This window comes from Harpia harpyja, chromosome 1, assembly GCF_026419915.1.
Source record: "Harpia harpyja isolate bHarHar1 chromosome 1, bHarHar1 primary haplotype, whole genome shotgun sequence".
In the NCBI taxonomy this organism is placed as follows: domain Eukaryota; kingdom Metazoa; phylum Chordata; class Aves; order Accipitriformes; family Accipitridae; genus Harpia; species Harpia harpyja.
Genome location: NC_068940.1, coordinates 91,407,750 through 91,423,330, shown reverse-complemented (window position 1 = coordinate 91,423,330; position 15,581 = coordinate 91,407,750). Strand labels below are relative to the sequence as shown.

Sequence of the window (15,581 nt, the reverse complement as noted above, 5' to 3'; positions counted from 1 at the left end):
TCTCCTTTCATAGCCTCTTCAACGTTGCAAATACTCAGAGACATGTTGTAGTTCTGTAGATATTTGAATTTGGTAGGGCAGCACCTGAGTCTTTCACGCGACATCATTCCAAAGGGTAGGAACCTAACTGGAAAAGGTGGCACTGGGGACAGATCTCTTACCTTAGCTGTTTAATAAGGAATTGACTGGATTTTTGTTTATTTATTTAATTCTGAGAATGCAGGATGATAAAAAAATAAGTATTCAACTGACCTCTATTGGTGTTGTGCCTTTAAATCATCTGTCAGAATAGGAGCCAAGAGTGCCAAATGAGTCCTAGCCACTGTTCAGTTCCTTATCTTACCATCTCAAGGATACTAGTCAGATTTTTTAAAATGTTTCTACGCTTTTATTTAGCTACACTTGCTGGAGCAGGTATGCTTACTAATTTGTATAGCATCACCTTTGTCATTACCTAATAAATTGCAAGATATGTAAATTGGAGAGGCCACTATGAATAGCAAAAAATGTCAAAGGTTCGCTATCAAACTGCTTAGCTCTGATTTATACAGTTTCAGGCAAAATAAGAAAAATACTTTGGTATTTGTAGCAAATGCCAAAATAGAATCAATGCAGTATTGTTCACCTAGTTAAAATTGCAAAATCCAGGAAATGCAAACATTAAGTTTCCAACAGCAACATTAACTTGGACTCTTTGCACACCCTGTGTTTTGCTGGTATACATTAAGACAAAGTAATGTATTAAGCTGTGAGTTTAACAAGAAAAACAGAAAAAATTCTTCATGTAGGTAACACTGCCAAATTAATTTCTGTTACCTTTTGTGTTTATTGACCTTTTATCATTCTAAATTATTTTCTTCATAAAGATTGAATATGATTTTTTTGGCCAAATGAAGTGAAATCTGAGAGCTTGTCTTCACTGTAGTGTGAACTTGACATACAGTTTACCCCTTGCCTTGAATCTGACTCTTCTTCATCAGAATCTCAGATTTGAATTAAGTGGCTTTTAAACTTGAAAATATGACTTGAATCTCAGAGGCTGGCACTCTGATTGCAGTGGGAGTGTAACTTAGGCTATATAGGTTGGCAAGACAGAACTTACAATTAATTCTAATAGATCTATTTTCTGCTAATTAAATTTGTACATAATTAAAATGTGCAGAGTGACTGTACTGATAGAGTAAATCAAGCTTAAAGTGTTGCAGTAAAGATGAACCCTAACCATATCTCTTTTGAATTATAATGTATAACTTTGGAAACTATATATATGATTGGTTCCAAAATTTTTAGGGACTTTTCCAGATGTTACTGAGCGTTGATTGTATGTAAGTCAGCTCATGGGAAAGTCCTGCTCTGAGGGTAGTTCCAGTCTGGAGATGGTACAGAACTGCAGGCAGAAAAATCTCTCCATCTGCTCTGTTCCTATCTGCAACTGCTTGCATGTGTCACAAACTTAAGGTTTCTTGCCTGTGTGAACTAGGCTAATCCATGTTCTAGAAGAAGGGGAAGAGCATTAAAGGAGCTATTTGGAGAGTAGTAAAGCAAGGACTTGCTGGTCAAGAATAGATTTGGGAAAGTGAATCTAGGTTTCAAAAGCAATGGTGTGAAAAATAGGGTCATTAGGGCTGCGGCGTTGGTGGGACAGTAATGGAAATAGAGACAGGAGAAAGCAAAAACTGTAAGGGAAATAAAAGCAAAGTGTCAGGAGGTGGGGATATTTGTAAAGAGAGGGGTAAAAGCAAGTTTTTTTTAGTGGAGGATCATGAATGTTTTGTTAGTGGAAGATCATGAATTCATGACAAGGATAGTGAGTACATAGCAGTGTCACCCAGGGAAAGGGTAAGACGGATATAGATGTGAAACAAGAAACTGCAAGGTGGAATTGGGACAGCAAGGTCTGAGAGGGGGGAGCTTCACTCCTGGAAAGAGGGAAATGGAGAAAATGAAGGTAATGAAAAGAAAAACTGGAAGGGAGTGTGTCCTGGGTGACAAGTCACACAGTGGGCTTGATGCAGTGGTGCTCCCAGAGCTTGCCAAGGAGGCAGAGGAGGAGGGAAGGGTGTGAAGCCGGAGGTGAGCTTTGCAGTGGCATTTGGGAGTTAGATGGAATCGAGAATTCAAGGACGAAGAATGGCCACAGGGAGCTTCCACGGAGAAACAGAAGACTGCAAGGAGTGTCTGGTGTGCTTGTACCAGCAGTGCAGAGGCTCAGGAACACGTCATTGTTGGGCTATTCAGCTTCACCTTTGTTTTCTTCTACAAACTTAGCATCCCAGAGAAATTTGGCTTGCAAAGCTTGTAAAGTTCTGGAAATCAAATACCCATACTTCCTCTGACTAGCTCTTTGTCCATATGTGGTACTTTGTTTTTACTGTGCACATGTACATGTAAAGAAGTTTTTTGTTACTTACACTCAAGAAGCAACTAATAAATTACCACTTAATAAATTGAAACTTTTTCCAAAATTGAGCTAAAGTCATATACTTTTCAGATTGCTCATATTAAATTTTAAAACTTCACATTAAAGAAAGCAATCTGAAACTGATTAAAATGAAAATTATTTTAGTGAGGGTTTTTTTGATAAAAACATATGTTAAGACAGTGGGGTTTATTCTGCTTTTGCTCTCGGAAGAAAGAATACATATTGTTTAATTATTCATTCATTCATTCATCTCTTCCCTTTACTCATCTTCTCTTCTATCAAGAAAGTAAATCATCGCATTTTGACAGAAGTGGATTATGGAAAGTTACGCTGAACAAAGGAAAAGTGTTCAGAAGATTAGTTAATCTGAAAGAGAAGGGGTGGTCAAAACGTCTGTAATAAAATATGGAAGCATTGTAAAATATTTGTGCCTTATTTGGCTCTAGAGGTGTACAAAATTTTGAATTTGAAAAATAACATTCTAACATTGTAGGGGATGTTTCTGACTTTGAAATGATAGGTTTTGAATATTTATGTATTTCTGAGGGTGATTTTTGGAGATGGTTGTTTAACAGACCCCAGAATTGGTGCATGCAAGTTTTGTTGAGCCACAGGACTGTGAAGTAAATTATGCTGTCGACACAAATACTTGGCTAAACTATTTAAATAAATCAATTAAATAGTTACTATTCTATTAAGCATGGCCTTAATCCTGGTTTTATTTCTATCAGAGATTTTTCCATCAGCTTTTGTAGATGGGGGATCAAACTGCATTGTACTACTATTAACATATGGAGTATATTTCTAAAATTGGAGTATCAGAGCCCTTTGGTGCAAAGCATGTGTAATTGTCTGTTAGGGAGTGTTGAGGTTATCAGATGACTCATTGCAGCATGTTTTGCTGAACTTTCTCATTTATAGAAAATGTTAATGTTGTCAATTTTTTCAGTGTTTTGGGGGGCCGGTAAGGTTTATCATTTACTGTAGTTACTTACAGTTTTCAAACAGACTGTCAAGAAACCATGCCAGAACAAAACTGTTTGTGCAGGTAATCAATGAAAAGGCTGTGGTACCTGCTGACAGGTTTTTTCAAGAAAAGGAATGGTTTTCAGCTAGGAGAAAAAGTGTTAAAAGAGTGCCCTAACCAGTAACTCAAACCGAAAGAGCAACCTTTGATCTGAGCCATAGTTTAGGTCACATTTTAATGAATAGCTTTATTAAACTAGTTCATTAAACTAATAATATTCTGTCAGTTGGCACATTTTATTTGCAGAAAATTGGATCTGTCTAAGGCTATCTGACATTGACTACAGTGATGCTGTTTTAAATCAAACTTGTAGCTTTAGCATATGTATTTGAAGGAATCTTTTCATGCATTTAAAGGAATGTGCTCAATTCCAACACTGACATTTAAAATCTGAGTCTGGACAGAGCTCATGTAGGGATTTTTGTGTTAAAGACAGGGAAGGTGCAGGTTGCAAACAGTCTTGCCACTTTTGTAATATTGCTGCTTATTGAGTGTATTTCACTTGTAGCATGGCTATGTTTTAAGGCAGCAAGGATCCGTCTAAAACTTTTAATGTACAATAGATTATAATTAATATATAAATTAATAACTATACCTACAATATATTTTAATATATTCTATATTTTATTTCTATTTTTGTTCTATGTTAGATTGACTCGTTGAAAGTATGTACTTCACAGCTGTATTTAGAGAGGGTTCAGATAAAGGTGGTATCTAGATAAACAGGTTTTGTGTTATGGTCCCCATCCAGGTGAAGGAATATCATGGGGGGAAAACAGTCTGGAAGAAGAAAATTGGGATATCAATTTCAGTGTTGGTGTCGAAGTGTCTAGGTAAGTGAGATTTTTCCAATTGACACAGGATTAAGCTCTTCAGGAGGAGGAACCTATTTATTGCTGAAGTTGTGAAGGAAGCAAATCCTATACTGTGCTCTCTTTTCCCTCTCCTGCCTGTCTTCTGAGCCCTTTGAACAAATTCAGTCAAACATCACAGAGAAGATCTCAATATATGAGTTTCTGGCATGTTTTTGGAAAGGGGTGGTCAGGTAGTGGTTGGAGTTGTGTGTCTTCTGTTAATGATCTAGTGAATGAAAGGTCTAGAGGGAGCTTATCCTTGATGAGGAAGAGAATAAAATTATAAAGGCCCAAACATGTAGCCTAGACACCACAGTCACGAAGGCCACTGGAAATCAGCCTTGCTTTGTTCTGGTGTTGATCAAACTGCTCATTATAGTGAGACCTGAGCACTCTTGGAAATCACCACCAGAGGCTAATGAGGATTCATTTCTAATGTCTTAATGTTTTTCAGCACATGACTTCTTCAATACTCTTTTTTTAATAGTAGTTGTAGGTTTTACTGTTTTTTTCTCCATCTGTAAAAATTTTCCAGTAAGTAGAAACCAGAGATCTCTCTCTTCTGATGCTTTGGGGCTTCACAGTTAAATTTGAGCCATGGAAGTACAAGGCACACAACAAGATACCATGAGTTCAGAGTATGGTTTTTCCAAACTGAGTATTTGTTAAAGATGTCCCTACAAACATAGAAATTAAGTCAAGCAGTTATACATTCTCAATGGCTGCTTAAGAGTGTCTAAATTCTCATCTATTATTCTCAAAGCCTTTTAACAAAGTGAGGTTGTTTCTAACATCCCTGTGGTGTAAGCTAAAAATTTATGTAAGCTAAACAAAATGGAGAACACTGATAGAACATTATACAGAAAAATATTATGCAGAAGCCTTAAATTCTTCTGATGGCTGAAGATTGATATGATGGCAAGATCAGGAAAAAGTTAGTGAAGGCAGCTGTTGTTCTTTTCAATTTGGGACAGTCCATGTTCTGTATGTTGGTGAATCAGTTAATAACATTTGGTAGTTGCCATAGATATTCCTTTTTTTTTTTAATTATTTTTATTGGATGCTATACCCAGAGTTTTTTGCCACTCTTTTCATTTCCATTATACCCACAGCTGAGTGAGTCAGAGGTAGCTTCTTCCTTCTGCAGTGTGTTTGAAGTCCCATCACGTTCATATGCTGTGTCCTCTATGCAGTAATTCCAGTTCAAGATTCTTTGAAGGTTCCTGTTGACAACGTGCATGTACTGCCTGTAAGGGTGGCTGAACAGCTTTGGAAGCCTGTCAGGAGCTGCAAACAGGTTCCAGTAGCCTGTCAGAGACCCTGTGATTGAGGAGGTAGAAATTTCCTCAGAAGAGTTTAAGGATTCAATAGATCTCATTACATTACAACTTCCAAAAGAGTAGACCACCATTTTCAATTCAGATTTTGTCTACCCAAACAGATTTACTTCTCCCAGTCTAGAAAACCTCCTTCGGCAATTTCCTGTGCTGACTAGGTTTTGGAGACTTGTATACATGTCCCTAGTCATTCAATTACTTGAGGCCCCATGATGAATACAAGACTGAATGGCTGTCAAATTTCCTGTCTCCACATGAAATCTCTATCTGGTAGTTCAAATACCATTTGCAGGCGTGCTGGTTTAGTTCTGGAAATCAAGGTTATAGTCTTTATAACTGTAGCATCCTTTAGAAAAACAGGTTGAGTGTTTCTTGTATCAAACAACCTGGTTTTATGGTGTCCGCAACACCCCCCCACCCCGCTGATTTGTAACATGGCTGGGTTCATACCTTTTATGTTTTTACCTGTTATAAATCAGTCAAAAGTCTTCAGCCTGCTTTTTAAATGTGAAGAAAATCAACGTATGTTCATTAAAGTGCCAAAAATAGTAAGTAACTTGTAAAATAACCTTTCAGAAATAAACACTATGCAGTTTATTGAGGTTTGGACGGGGAGTCAAAGGTAGAACCAAGACTTCATGTGTGCTGTCTCCAAATGTGTGATGCTTGCCATAAAGACAAATTTGAATCTGTTTTCCTACCTCATCTTTTGTAGAAAAATGACCTTGACTAAAATAAAATGTATGCATGACTAGTGGAGTTCCTTCCATTCAAAAGCAACAGAGGATGCTAGAAAGAAGCTGCTGCAGCTAAAGTTACATGGAGGGCTGTTCGTCTTGGCAGCCTTCAGTTGCCTCCCACCCTCTTGTTTTACCTGACTGCCTCTGTCCATGGTTACCAGTCCTCCTGTAGGGACAACATGGGTGATCGGGAACAAGACCTATCCCCTCGCGCCTCGGTATGGGGCCTCTCTTGCTTGTGGGATACGCAGAGAAACGGTCACCTTGGAGAGCTGTAATTCTAGGATTTTGCAGTTTGGGAAGTTGTTCCCAGGAGGCTTCTGCCCTGCTCCTGGCTATTTATAACTGGGGGATTTGGCACCCCAGTAAGTTGTGTCACCTTAATGAGCTTGGCAGTGAAGCTAACTAGAACTGTGTCTGGCTCGGTGAGTGTGCTTGTATAGTGTGCCGGAGTTACCAGTGGGTAGGGAAACGTTTCTGTCCCTCTTGCAGCCATCTCATTTTATGTTTCTTTTACTACCTGTCGTTCATCCGGAAAGCCCTAGGAATAGAAATGTCCGTCATTATGCAAGTAAATACAGGGAGAAATAATTAATTAATAATTAATTGTCCTTCAATTTCGACTCATTATTTAATATTTTAGATGTAAAGAATTAAAAGCAGAAGTAATTAAAGCGCCTTCGTCCCGTCGGCGGAGCTCCTTTCCGGAGCTTGCAAGGCCTGTGTAGTATTGGGGGGGGGGGGGGGGGGGGCTGTGTAGGTGGGACCCTCCTGAGGCGAGGCGAGGCGAGGCCCCCGCCCCGGTCCCGGCGCTCCCGCCCACCGCCGCCGCCGCCGCTAGGTGTCAGGCGCGGCGCGGCAGCCGCGCGGGGGGCTCGGGGCCCGGTGGAAACTGCGCGGCGTGTCGCCGGGACCGCACGTCCTTCGGTGTTTCCACACGGCGGGTGCCAGCAAAACCCGATACAGTGTGATATATAGAAGCAAGGTACGACTGGAATAATGAAATTTCAAAAATAAGCCCTTTTTAAAGGCTGGTTGTAACAGTCCTGCTGGGTATTGTAAATGCCTCAGGTGCACTTGATACTGCTGTTACGTTCCTGGCGTTGGCTTCTAATTTTTATGGAAAGATGGATTGAACTTCAATTTAAGAATATTCGGTAATCCCTCTCAGGACATACTGTAACAGCTGGTATTTCTGTGTTGCAGCAAATCGATTCCATACAGCAGTCAGCAATGCCTATGGCTGGGCTCCGGCAAAAACTTCCAAAGCATTTTAAATAAAGTGAGCCAAAGAAAATAACATCATCACTGCAAAAATGTAGCTTAATTTGCAAGTTAAAAAAAAAAAAAATCCCCGTTCCATTCCAGCAAAATATTAAGCATTTTACTGGTAAGGATTTCATCAGGTCATTTATTTTTCATTAATATATATTTAGGATCTGGGGGGAATAACTTTATGCCGTATATAAGTTTCTTAAATAATAAGGAGCTTGAAATTTTTTCTATATTGAATGATTTACTGTGAAATAAAGAAAAATAGAGAAACTGATCAAGTTTCAATACATGACATGTATGTAGATCAACAAGACTTTCCACCTTTCACAGTGAACTTTTTTAAGGAACATGAATTTCTGATTAATGATAATGCACCTATAATGAGAACGCCTTGCATGTTTTTGTTTTTTTTCTTCATAGAGGAAAGTACTTTAAGCTGCATATAAATGAAAGATGTCCCATTAATAGTAAATAACGTTGTTTTAACTAGTTTCTTACATCTGTGAAAACTAAAAAATGTTTCCATCCTTTGTACAGCTGTAGTGGTGTGCTCATGCTGGGGACTGTAAGCGAGCTTAGAATGTGACTTCTGCTTTATGGCGCTTGTATGTGTTAAAAAGAAAACAAGCAGAATTAATGCAAAGTGAATATGTTCCTTCTTAATTGGTACAGCGCGTCCTTGCCACGATGTCTTTTTTTTTTTTTCTTTTAAACTGCACCCTGGCTAGCTTTCCATATAGATGTTTTACAACTTTGTCATCATAAGATGAGCTTTCACTCTGAAATACTTAACTTCCTTATCTCTTTTAAATTTTAAGCTGATGGACTTCTTGCTGATTTGATGAATGTCAAAATATTTTTTTTGGAAGCTGATGCTTTTTAAGTGAAAACTTTTACTTTTTTTCTTCACCACAAACTTTTATAACTAAAAAAAAAAACCCAAACCCTAAAACAATCTTAACAGATAGGTTTTTAAGTTTTACTCCGTCCTTTTCATCATAGAAGAAGTTATCCAGGACTGTAACTTCTGCTGTATTCGCCTTCTTAAAAAAAACAAAGCAGATTCACTGGAGCTTGAAAGCTGACATGCAAAATCTTCGGGTAAACGCTTAGGGGAGGAAAAAAAAAAAAGAACTTTAATAAGTTGCCAGACTGTTTAAACTATAGGCTTATGCCTAGGGACAAGTTAACAACTGGCTTATATCTAATAATTGATTTAAAACTTACTAAAGAAAATCTTGTGGATGGCCCTTCGTATGTTGTAATACTTTTAGCAATGTGGGGATTTTTTTTTTTTTTGGTGAAAACAAAATTTTGAACAGTGTACAGTGTTTACAGCACCTGTATATTACTCTTCGACAAGACTGTTGCCAAGTACAAATGTGTCCAAAATATGCACTTTCAGAGCCAAGATGACTTCAAAAGTCATTCTGATTAATATGAATGTGTTTAAAAAAAACCCCAACAAAACCAACAAAAACCAAACCAGCAGCAGCAGCAAAATGCTATTCTGTTTATTTATTTTCTTATGCTAAAGCAGAACTATGCTGCTTGCTTTCTTCAAGGATCCTTTCTGTTTACTGAAATCTGGAGAAAACCCTTGTTTTCTCTTAGCTTCTACTTCCCCCTCTCCCTTCCTTCTCCTTACAAACACATCAGCCCCTGCCCTGCTATTAGTAAACATTTCCAGTCTTAACTCTGAATTTCTTTTCACAAGTTTGTGTTCCAGTTTCATATTTTAACATACTTGAATTTAAATATGTTCACTTCCATTTGAAATTGGTTTTTACTTCTGTTACATTTGCTCTGAATTTTCCTCAAGAACTGGTTGAGAGACCCCAAATTTAGTATCAGTAGGCCTGTGCAATTATTAAAAAATGTTTTTAAAAAAATACTGACTTTGTAGTAATGAATTACAGAAAAATTCCTTACATCTGCATGATAATGACTCAATCAACTCCATGAATCAAACTGCTGTTTAACTTAGAGAAGTGTTTGCCCCAGTCCTGCTTTTTTACAACTTCAGTTAAAATTTAGATTATATTTCCAGATTACAAATTAAAATTGCATGTCAGATTTTAAATGAACTGAAAACAATTGAAAGGAGGTTAAGTAGAAACACTGAATAAATTACTATGCTACCAAGCAATTTTTTTTTTTCTGGGATCAGTAGTAGCAAAATTTGAGTGACTTAAATTATTCACTGTTTTAATAAAATAACCCTAGACTTTATTTCCAAAATACCTGACACGCTAGAGTTAGAGAGTTTAATTTACATGAGAGAAATGTGTTAAATTATTTTTACAGCAGAATGGAATTATAGGCTGGACTGAAGAAAACAAAACTTGTTTTACTGGGGGGGGGGGGGGGGGAATCTTAACAGTCATAAATAAATACAAAGCACTTTGTTTTGAGACTCTTAAATAAAAAACTTATTTTGTAATAATGATTGGATTTGGTTAGCTGCAGTAATTTACAGTTTAACAACGTTCTTAATTGTAAAATTCTGTTTCTCTTCTTTCTAGGAGAAATTGGGAGATAGCATAAATCTTTGTAGACAACTTGGCTGCAAGCAGTTAAACTGAAATTAACTTCTGCCTTCTGGCTGCAGAGTGCTAGTCTGACCTTCCTGTGTGATACTCTGCAGACTAAATCATGCCAGCGTTATCAACTGGATCTGGAAGTGACACAGGTACGCAAGCCAAGGAGGACTGCATGTTTCCTCCAGATCTTATTTGTTAAGTCTACAGTCTCTATTTAAAGAAATCATCAAATAAGATAATCAATTATGGTCTCAACAGATGCTTAATTTAAGACTTTAAACATAACCTTTTCTCCCTGAAGTTAATTCAGATATATGAAACACCACAGATAAAATAAATTTTTAAAAGTCCCACCACCACCTTCTGCCCCTCCATTCCCAACCCTCAAAAAAGAACTCCAAACGGATATTATATATGGATCTGAAGAATTTGGATTCACCTCTGAGCATGGTTCCTACAATGTTAACTTGAAAAAAGAGGAAAAAATAAAAGATGATATCATACATGCCTTAATATTTGCAGCAGTCTAGACTATCCCCTCTGTGAGTTACAGTTATCAGTGGAGTTATTTCTGAACACAGACTATTTAGTTTTGACACTTCTTTAACAAATTAGGAGAAGAAAAATACTGTCTCAAGTTCTCTTCCTTCCCTTGCCTTCCACGTCAGAGTCCAGTTCCTATCACTGACTGCAGGCAGTGGGAGTGCAGATATGTAGCTTTCCATACTTTTCACCTTCTTTGTCACAATATTAGGCTATATTCAAAGGTTAAATCTCATGTTGCTGTTATGCATACATTCTCTCTATCTGCCAATATTTTTGTCCCTGTTTTAGGGACAACTAAAGTTAGTATTTTTGCTCGAGGGTGTTTGGTAAATAGGTGATCTGGCCGAGGTTACAATACAAAGATCCCTGCTTTCCACCCCTGTGCTTGTTATTCTAGATCATATAGTTTTATGCACGAGAAGTAGCAGAGGATTTTGAAAACGAAGAGGGAGATTTCAAGTCAGGAATCCAAAAAAAATATGTATATAAGGAACTGCATTTGATTCTTATTTTAAATAGACCTTTCAGTGCAGTGTTTTCCTCCCTCCCCCCCAATCCATGTAAAATTTCTCTTAGATTAAAAGATTAATCTTTAGAGTTGCGTGTGTGTGTGTGTGTTTATTACCATGGGGAGGGAGGGTTGTGTTTGGTTTTATTTGCCTTTTTTGTCTCCTTATTCCTGTGTTTAAGGGATTTGACTATCATCTTGCCAAACCCTACCTCTACATACCTTTCTTTTCTCTCCCCTCCCCCATGGAAATAAGTGCAGTTGAAGCTGTTTAGTATGCTAAAGCTGAATTTTGGAAGATTTGTCAGGGTCCAGTCTGGGCTGTTTTTCCACTCTGGATCTTTGCTTTCTTTATCACACAACCTTTTGTGTCTGTCCAAAACCTGCCTTTTTTTTTTTTTTTTTTTTTTAAGTTATTACTTGGCCAAATGCTTTCTGACATTTCAGAAGTCTCAAGAACATGTTGAGGTGAACAGCAGGGGGATGTGTGATGACTGCTGCCTGATGCTGACAGTTTTGCTTGTTTTATTGTTTAAAGAACGTTAATATGTCCAAAAGTAATAGTCATGGACATATTCTCTGAATAAAGAAAGAAAAGGGCTCCAAAAAGTAGGAAAAAAATCCTGATTTTAAAACTGTGTGTGTTTAAAATGTCTCTAAAAACATGGTTTACTGTGCTATTTAATGCATATGATGCTCCAAATACACCTTTAATAATTATGGTATGTGATAAAGCTCAACTATCTCCGTTCTCCCAGGAAATCTATAGTAAAATATGATATGCACCATTAATATCTTGCTGTTAAATAATACTGCTTGTTAAATCCAATTTGTTTTCTGCTGCAAGTTGTAAATTGTTTCCTTAAATAAAAATTTGTATTTGGAGGGAAAAGAGAATTATTTGTTTTCTTCTACTTTCTTTAAAGTATTTCCTGATGGGGATGATAGGTATTTAAGTATTTTTTGAATGATTACATCAAACTGTGCTTTCTCTCCTGGTTATAAGACAGGTGGTTTCTAATCAGAGCCCTGTTTTTCTGCTATTACTCTCACTCTTAGATTAAAAAAAGAGAAACACAGAAAAATTTGGATTTTCTTACCTCTGTTGTTCCTTGGTGGGTAGACCAGTTTTCCTCTCGCCCTGCCTGCATAAACTGGTGTTGTGACATGTAATGAGTTGAAACTGCTGTAGTCCATGAGAGGACTGTCTGGGATGCTGTGAAGTTAGCAAGTCACTTAGTGGGAACCTAACAAAAATGCACCTTTAGAGTAGGGATGCAACTTCGTTTAGTCTGTCTGCTAAGACTCTGTTTTATTAACGCATTCAAACAAAACCCCAACCTAGCTTATTTTTGTGTCTCCTCTATCCTGGTGAAGTAAAAGTAAACCTGGATTTAAAAATGAATGAAAGAATTCATTGAGGACTAGTAAATAGAAATGCATCATCTGTGAATATCGAAAAGTTGCCAAGTCATGGACTATTGGAAGCTCAGACAGTAGTATGGAAACACTGATTTTTTTTTTTTTTTTTTTTTTAAATAGTCTTAGGCATCAGACCACTGTTAAAGCAGGATAGTGTTCATGATGGGCCACATCTGATCAGACTAAATCTTGACCTACTTGTGTTAATTTTACATTGCTTTTACTTTGTCAACAGACTTTATTAGGGATGTCACCATGTCCTTGCAGCTGCTTCCTTCAAATACTTACACGTGCTTTTGTTATACCACTTTTTAACTTGTATATTCTTCTGAACACAAACAATGCCTCTTAAATCTGTTTTGAGAGGCATTTGCCAGACTTTAAACTATGATAAATCAAAGCATGGCTGCAATATTTGCAATCTTTTGTTTAAAACATTTGTTTTAATTAATTTAGATTCATCAAGTGACTTTGAAATCAAACTTATACCTTAGCAGTCTGATCTGGCTTCTTAACTTTAAGACAGAGGAGAAAGGCCTGTGTGCACATGCTTCTTTCTCTTCCACTCTCCATTAGCCATGTAGAAACCCTATTTTTATATTAATATAATAATAGTAAAAATAATAAAAATTACTTGTTGTTTGACATGTGTATGATTCTGCTCCTCCCTTGAGGTTTATAGTCCTGTCAGTGTCAGGTCAAAGTTATCTTAAAGCAACCATCTTGAATGGAAGGAAGGCTGAGCTCCTGCCTGAGGCTGCATCTGAAGCTTTAAGTATTTTCTGTGTTGCAAAAGTCTGCTTGAACTCTGTGTGTAAGCCCGTCAAATAGAGTTTGAAGACTGAGCAAGACGAGTTGCACTTTTGCAGGTAAAGCAAGTCTGCAAGATCTGGCATTCACTTATCTGATATATTTAGGAAGATTTAACTTTGTAGTTCTGGCTTCACAGTAGTTGATGGCAGCTTTGTTGCTGACTTTGGTGGAGCCAAAATGACATCATTATGCTTTAAATGTTGTTTTAGTGTGAAAAACATCGTAAAATTGTTACAGATTTCTTTCCTCTCAACGCTGTATCAAGTTTGCTTAGCTGAGGAGTTTAAAAATGCTTTGCTGTTTGTCCTTAAAAACTAGTGCATGAATGTGCAAAGCAGACTTGGTGTTTTTGATTCATGTATTGTCAGTGGGAAAATCATATTTATGGGCCAAGTTTGGCCACCAAGTAAAACTGTATGAGATTGCTTAAATATAATGAAAGTCAGAAGCAGTTCTTGAATTTGAATATTGTGAATTACAGAAAGAAAAAATGTGCAGGGCTTACATTAGTTTCTTCTTGAGTACATATAGGAGCTAATGCTATGCCAGATAGTGGAGTTTTTTCAGTATTACAAGCCTGTAAAACTGAATACGTGGTAGTTTTTTAAATTAAAAAAATGCAACACGTTTGTTACTAATGAAATTGTAAATTCACATAGCCTTTAAAATATTCCCGGTTTTAGTGTTTTCTTCTCTATTTTGTAATAATGCAAAATAAAGATATGAAATTAGTTCTAAATGTTAGGTATTTTTCCAAACTGCATTTTTAGTAGTGTATTCTGTGATTCTTTAAGAATTATCTCTACCTCTGAAGCTGCATGCTGTTGATGTGGATGTACTGAATACTAGTAGAAGTATTTTGCTAGAATATTATGTTGATATGATAGCTCCATAGAGCATATGGATTACCTCGCAGGGAAGTGAGACCACTGCAAGCAATGTAAAGTTCAAAGATGATTTTGCAATCATCTGAACACCGAAAGATGCTATCCTTGCTTTTACTGTTTTCATATAGATGTCTTCCCTTTATTTACTACTAATGCATTTTAATCAGCTTGCCAGTTTTAACATAATCTTTTCTAAGAATGCTTGATAATGAAAAGGATAAAAAGGTAGAGAGAAAAAAAAAGAAACAGTAATGACATGAAGAAAAAGCTGAGTAGTTGGCTGAGCTGAGAGGGGGACATCAGAAACATCTGTAGGGGAAGAAGGACAAATTAAGCTGAAGTGGCTAAAGATTTCAGCCTTTTAAACCAGTTTTCAGAATGAGGAGGGAGATAGAAATCAGGCAGTTCTATTTTTACAGCCTGTTTAAAAAAATGTAATAACATAAAATGGTGGCCAAAGGTCTGGGTTCATTGTCATGAGATGAAGAGAAAGGGAATTTAGGAGAGTGATGAAGGAAAGATTTCTGGGAGTAGCTCTTCCGTTGGAGCCTGCCAGGGTGAAGGCTTGCAGGGCAATTGAATCCTGCTCCAAACTGTCTCTGCTTCCCCACTGACGTGCCGCAGTGGAAGTGGAGCAGATGGAAAGCCTTCGCTCGCCTGCTTCACACCATTGCTTATGACTCAGGCATAGGTGTGCTGCCTCAAGTGTAGTATGTAAATGCCTTTGGCTGCATCGTAATTTCAAGGCTACTTAAATTTCTCACCAAGTTGAAATGCACAGATATGGCTAGATTTTCATGAAAACCGATACGCTAGCTGAGGCAAAATTTATACAGAATTATTAAATAGAGCCAATATTTTATCGTGCATTCTTGAATTCTCCCCATCTCCAGCTGCCAGAGGCATTAAATGGCTTGTAGGCTAACGTGAATATGAAAGATTTGGGAAAGTATGAGACGTATGGCTAGCTTTAATTGCTATCATATTTAATTTTTAAAAATACAACTTGCTGGTGTTGGAAAGGGTATTTATTTTGGTATCAACATACTTATGGTGACTGTTGGAATACTTGTTCAAAGCAGAATGAAATTTCTCTAAACTGTTCTGGTTTGGGTTAATATTTTATGTTATGGTAGACTGATTCAGCAGTGTGGAATCAGAAAATGTGTGCAATTATATTTACTGATGGTAAACTCTTTAAAACTGT

At 37.1% G+C, this 15,581-nt stretch overlaps 1 protein-coding gene across 8 annotated transcripts in view; it reads left to right on the top strand.

The window, feature by feature from the left end:
• MPP7 (MAGUK p55 scaffold protein 7) overlaps positions 1-15,581 on the top strand; it is a 158,197-nt gene that overhangs the window by 31,583 nt on the left and 111,033 nt on the right. For 6 of the 8 annotated variants that reach the window (XM_052804997.1, XM_052804988.1, XM_052804979.1 and 3 more), the window contains one exon: positions 10,181-10,347. In XM_052804997.1, coding sequence (XP_052660957.1) covers positions 10,311-10,347 — 37 coding nt within the window. In that variant the 5' untranslated portion in view covers positions 10,181-10,310. Of the gene's footprint in view, positions 1-7,586; positions 7,771-10,180; positions 10,348-15,581 lie in introns of all 8 variants that reach the window. The other 2 variants (XM_052804946.1, XM_052804972.1) reach the window with 1 other exon arrangement.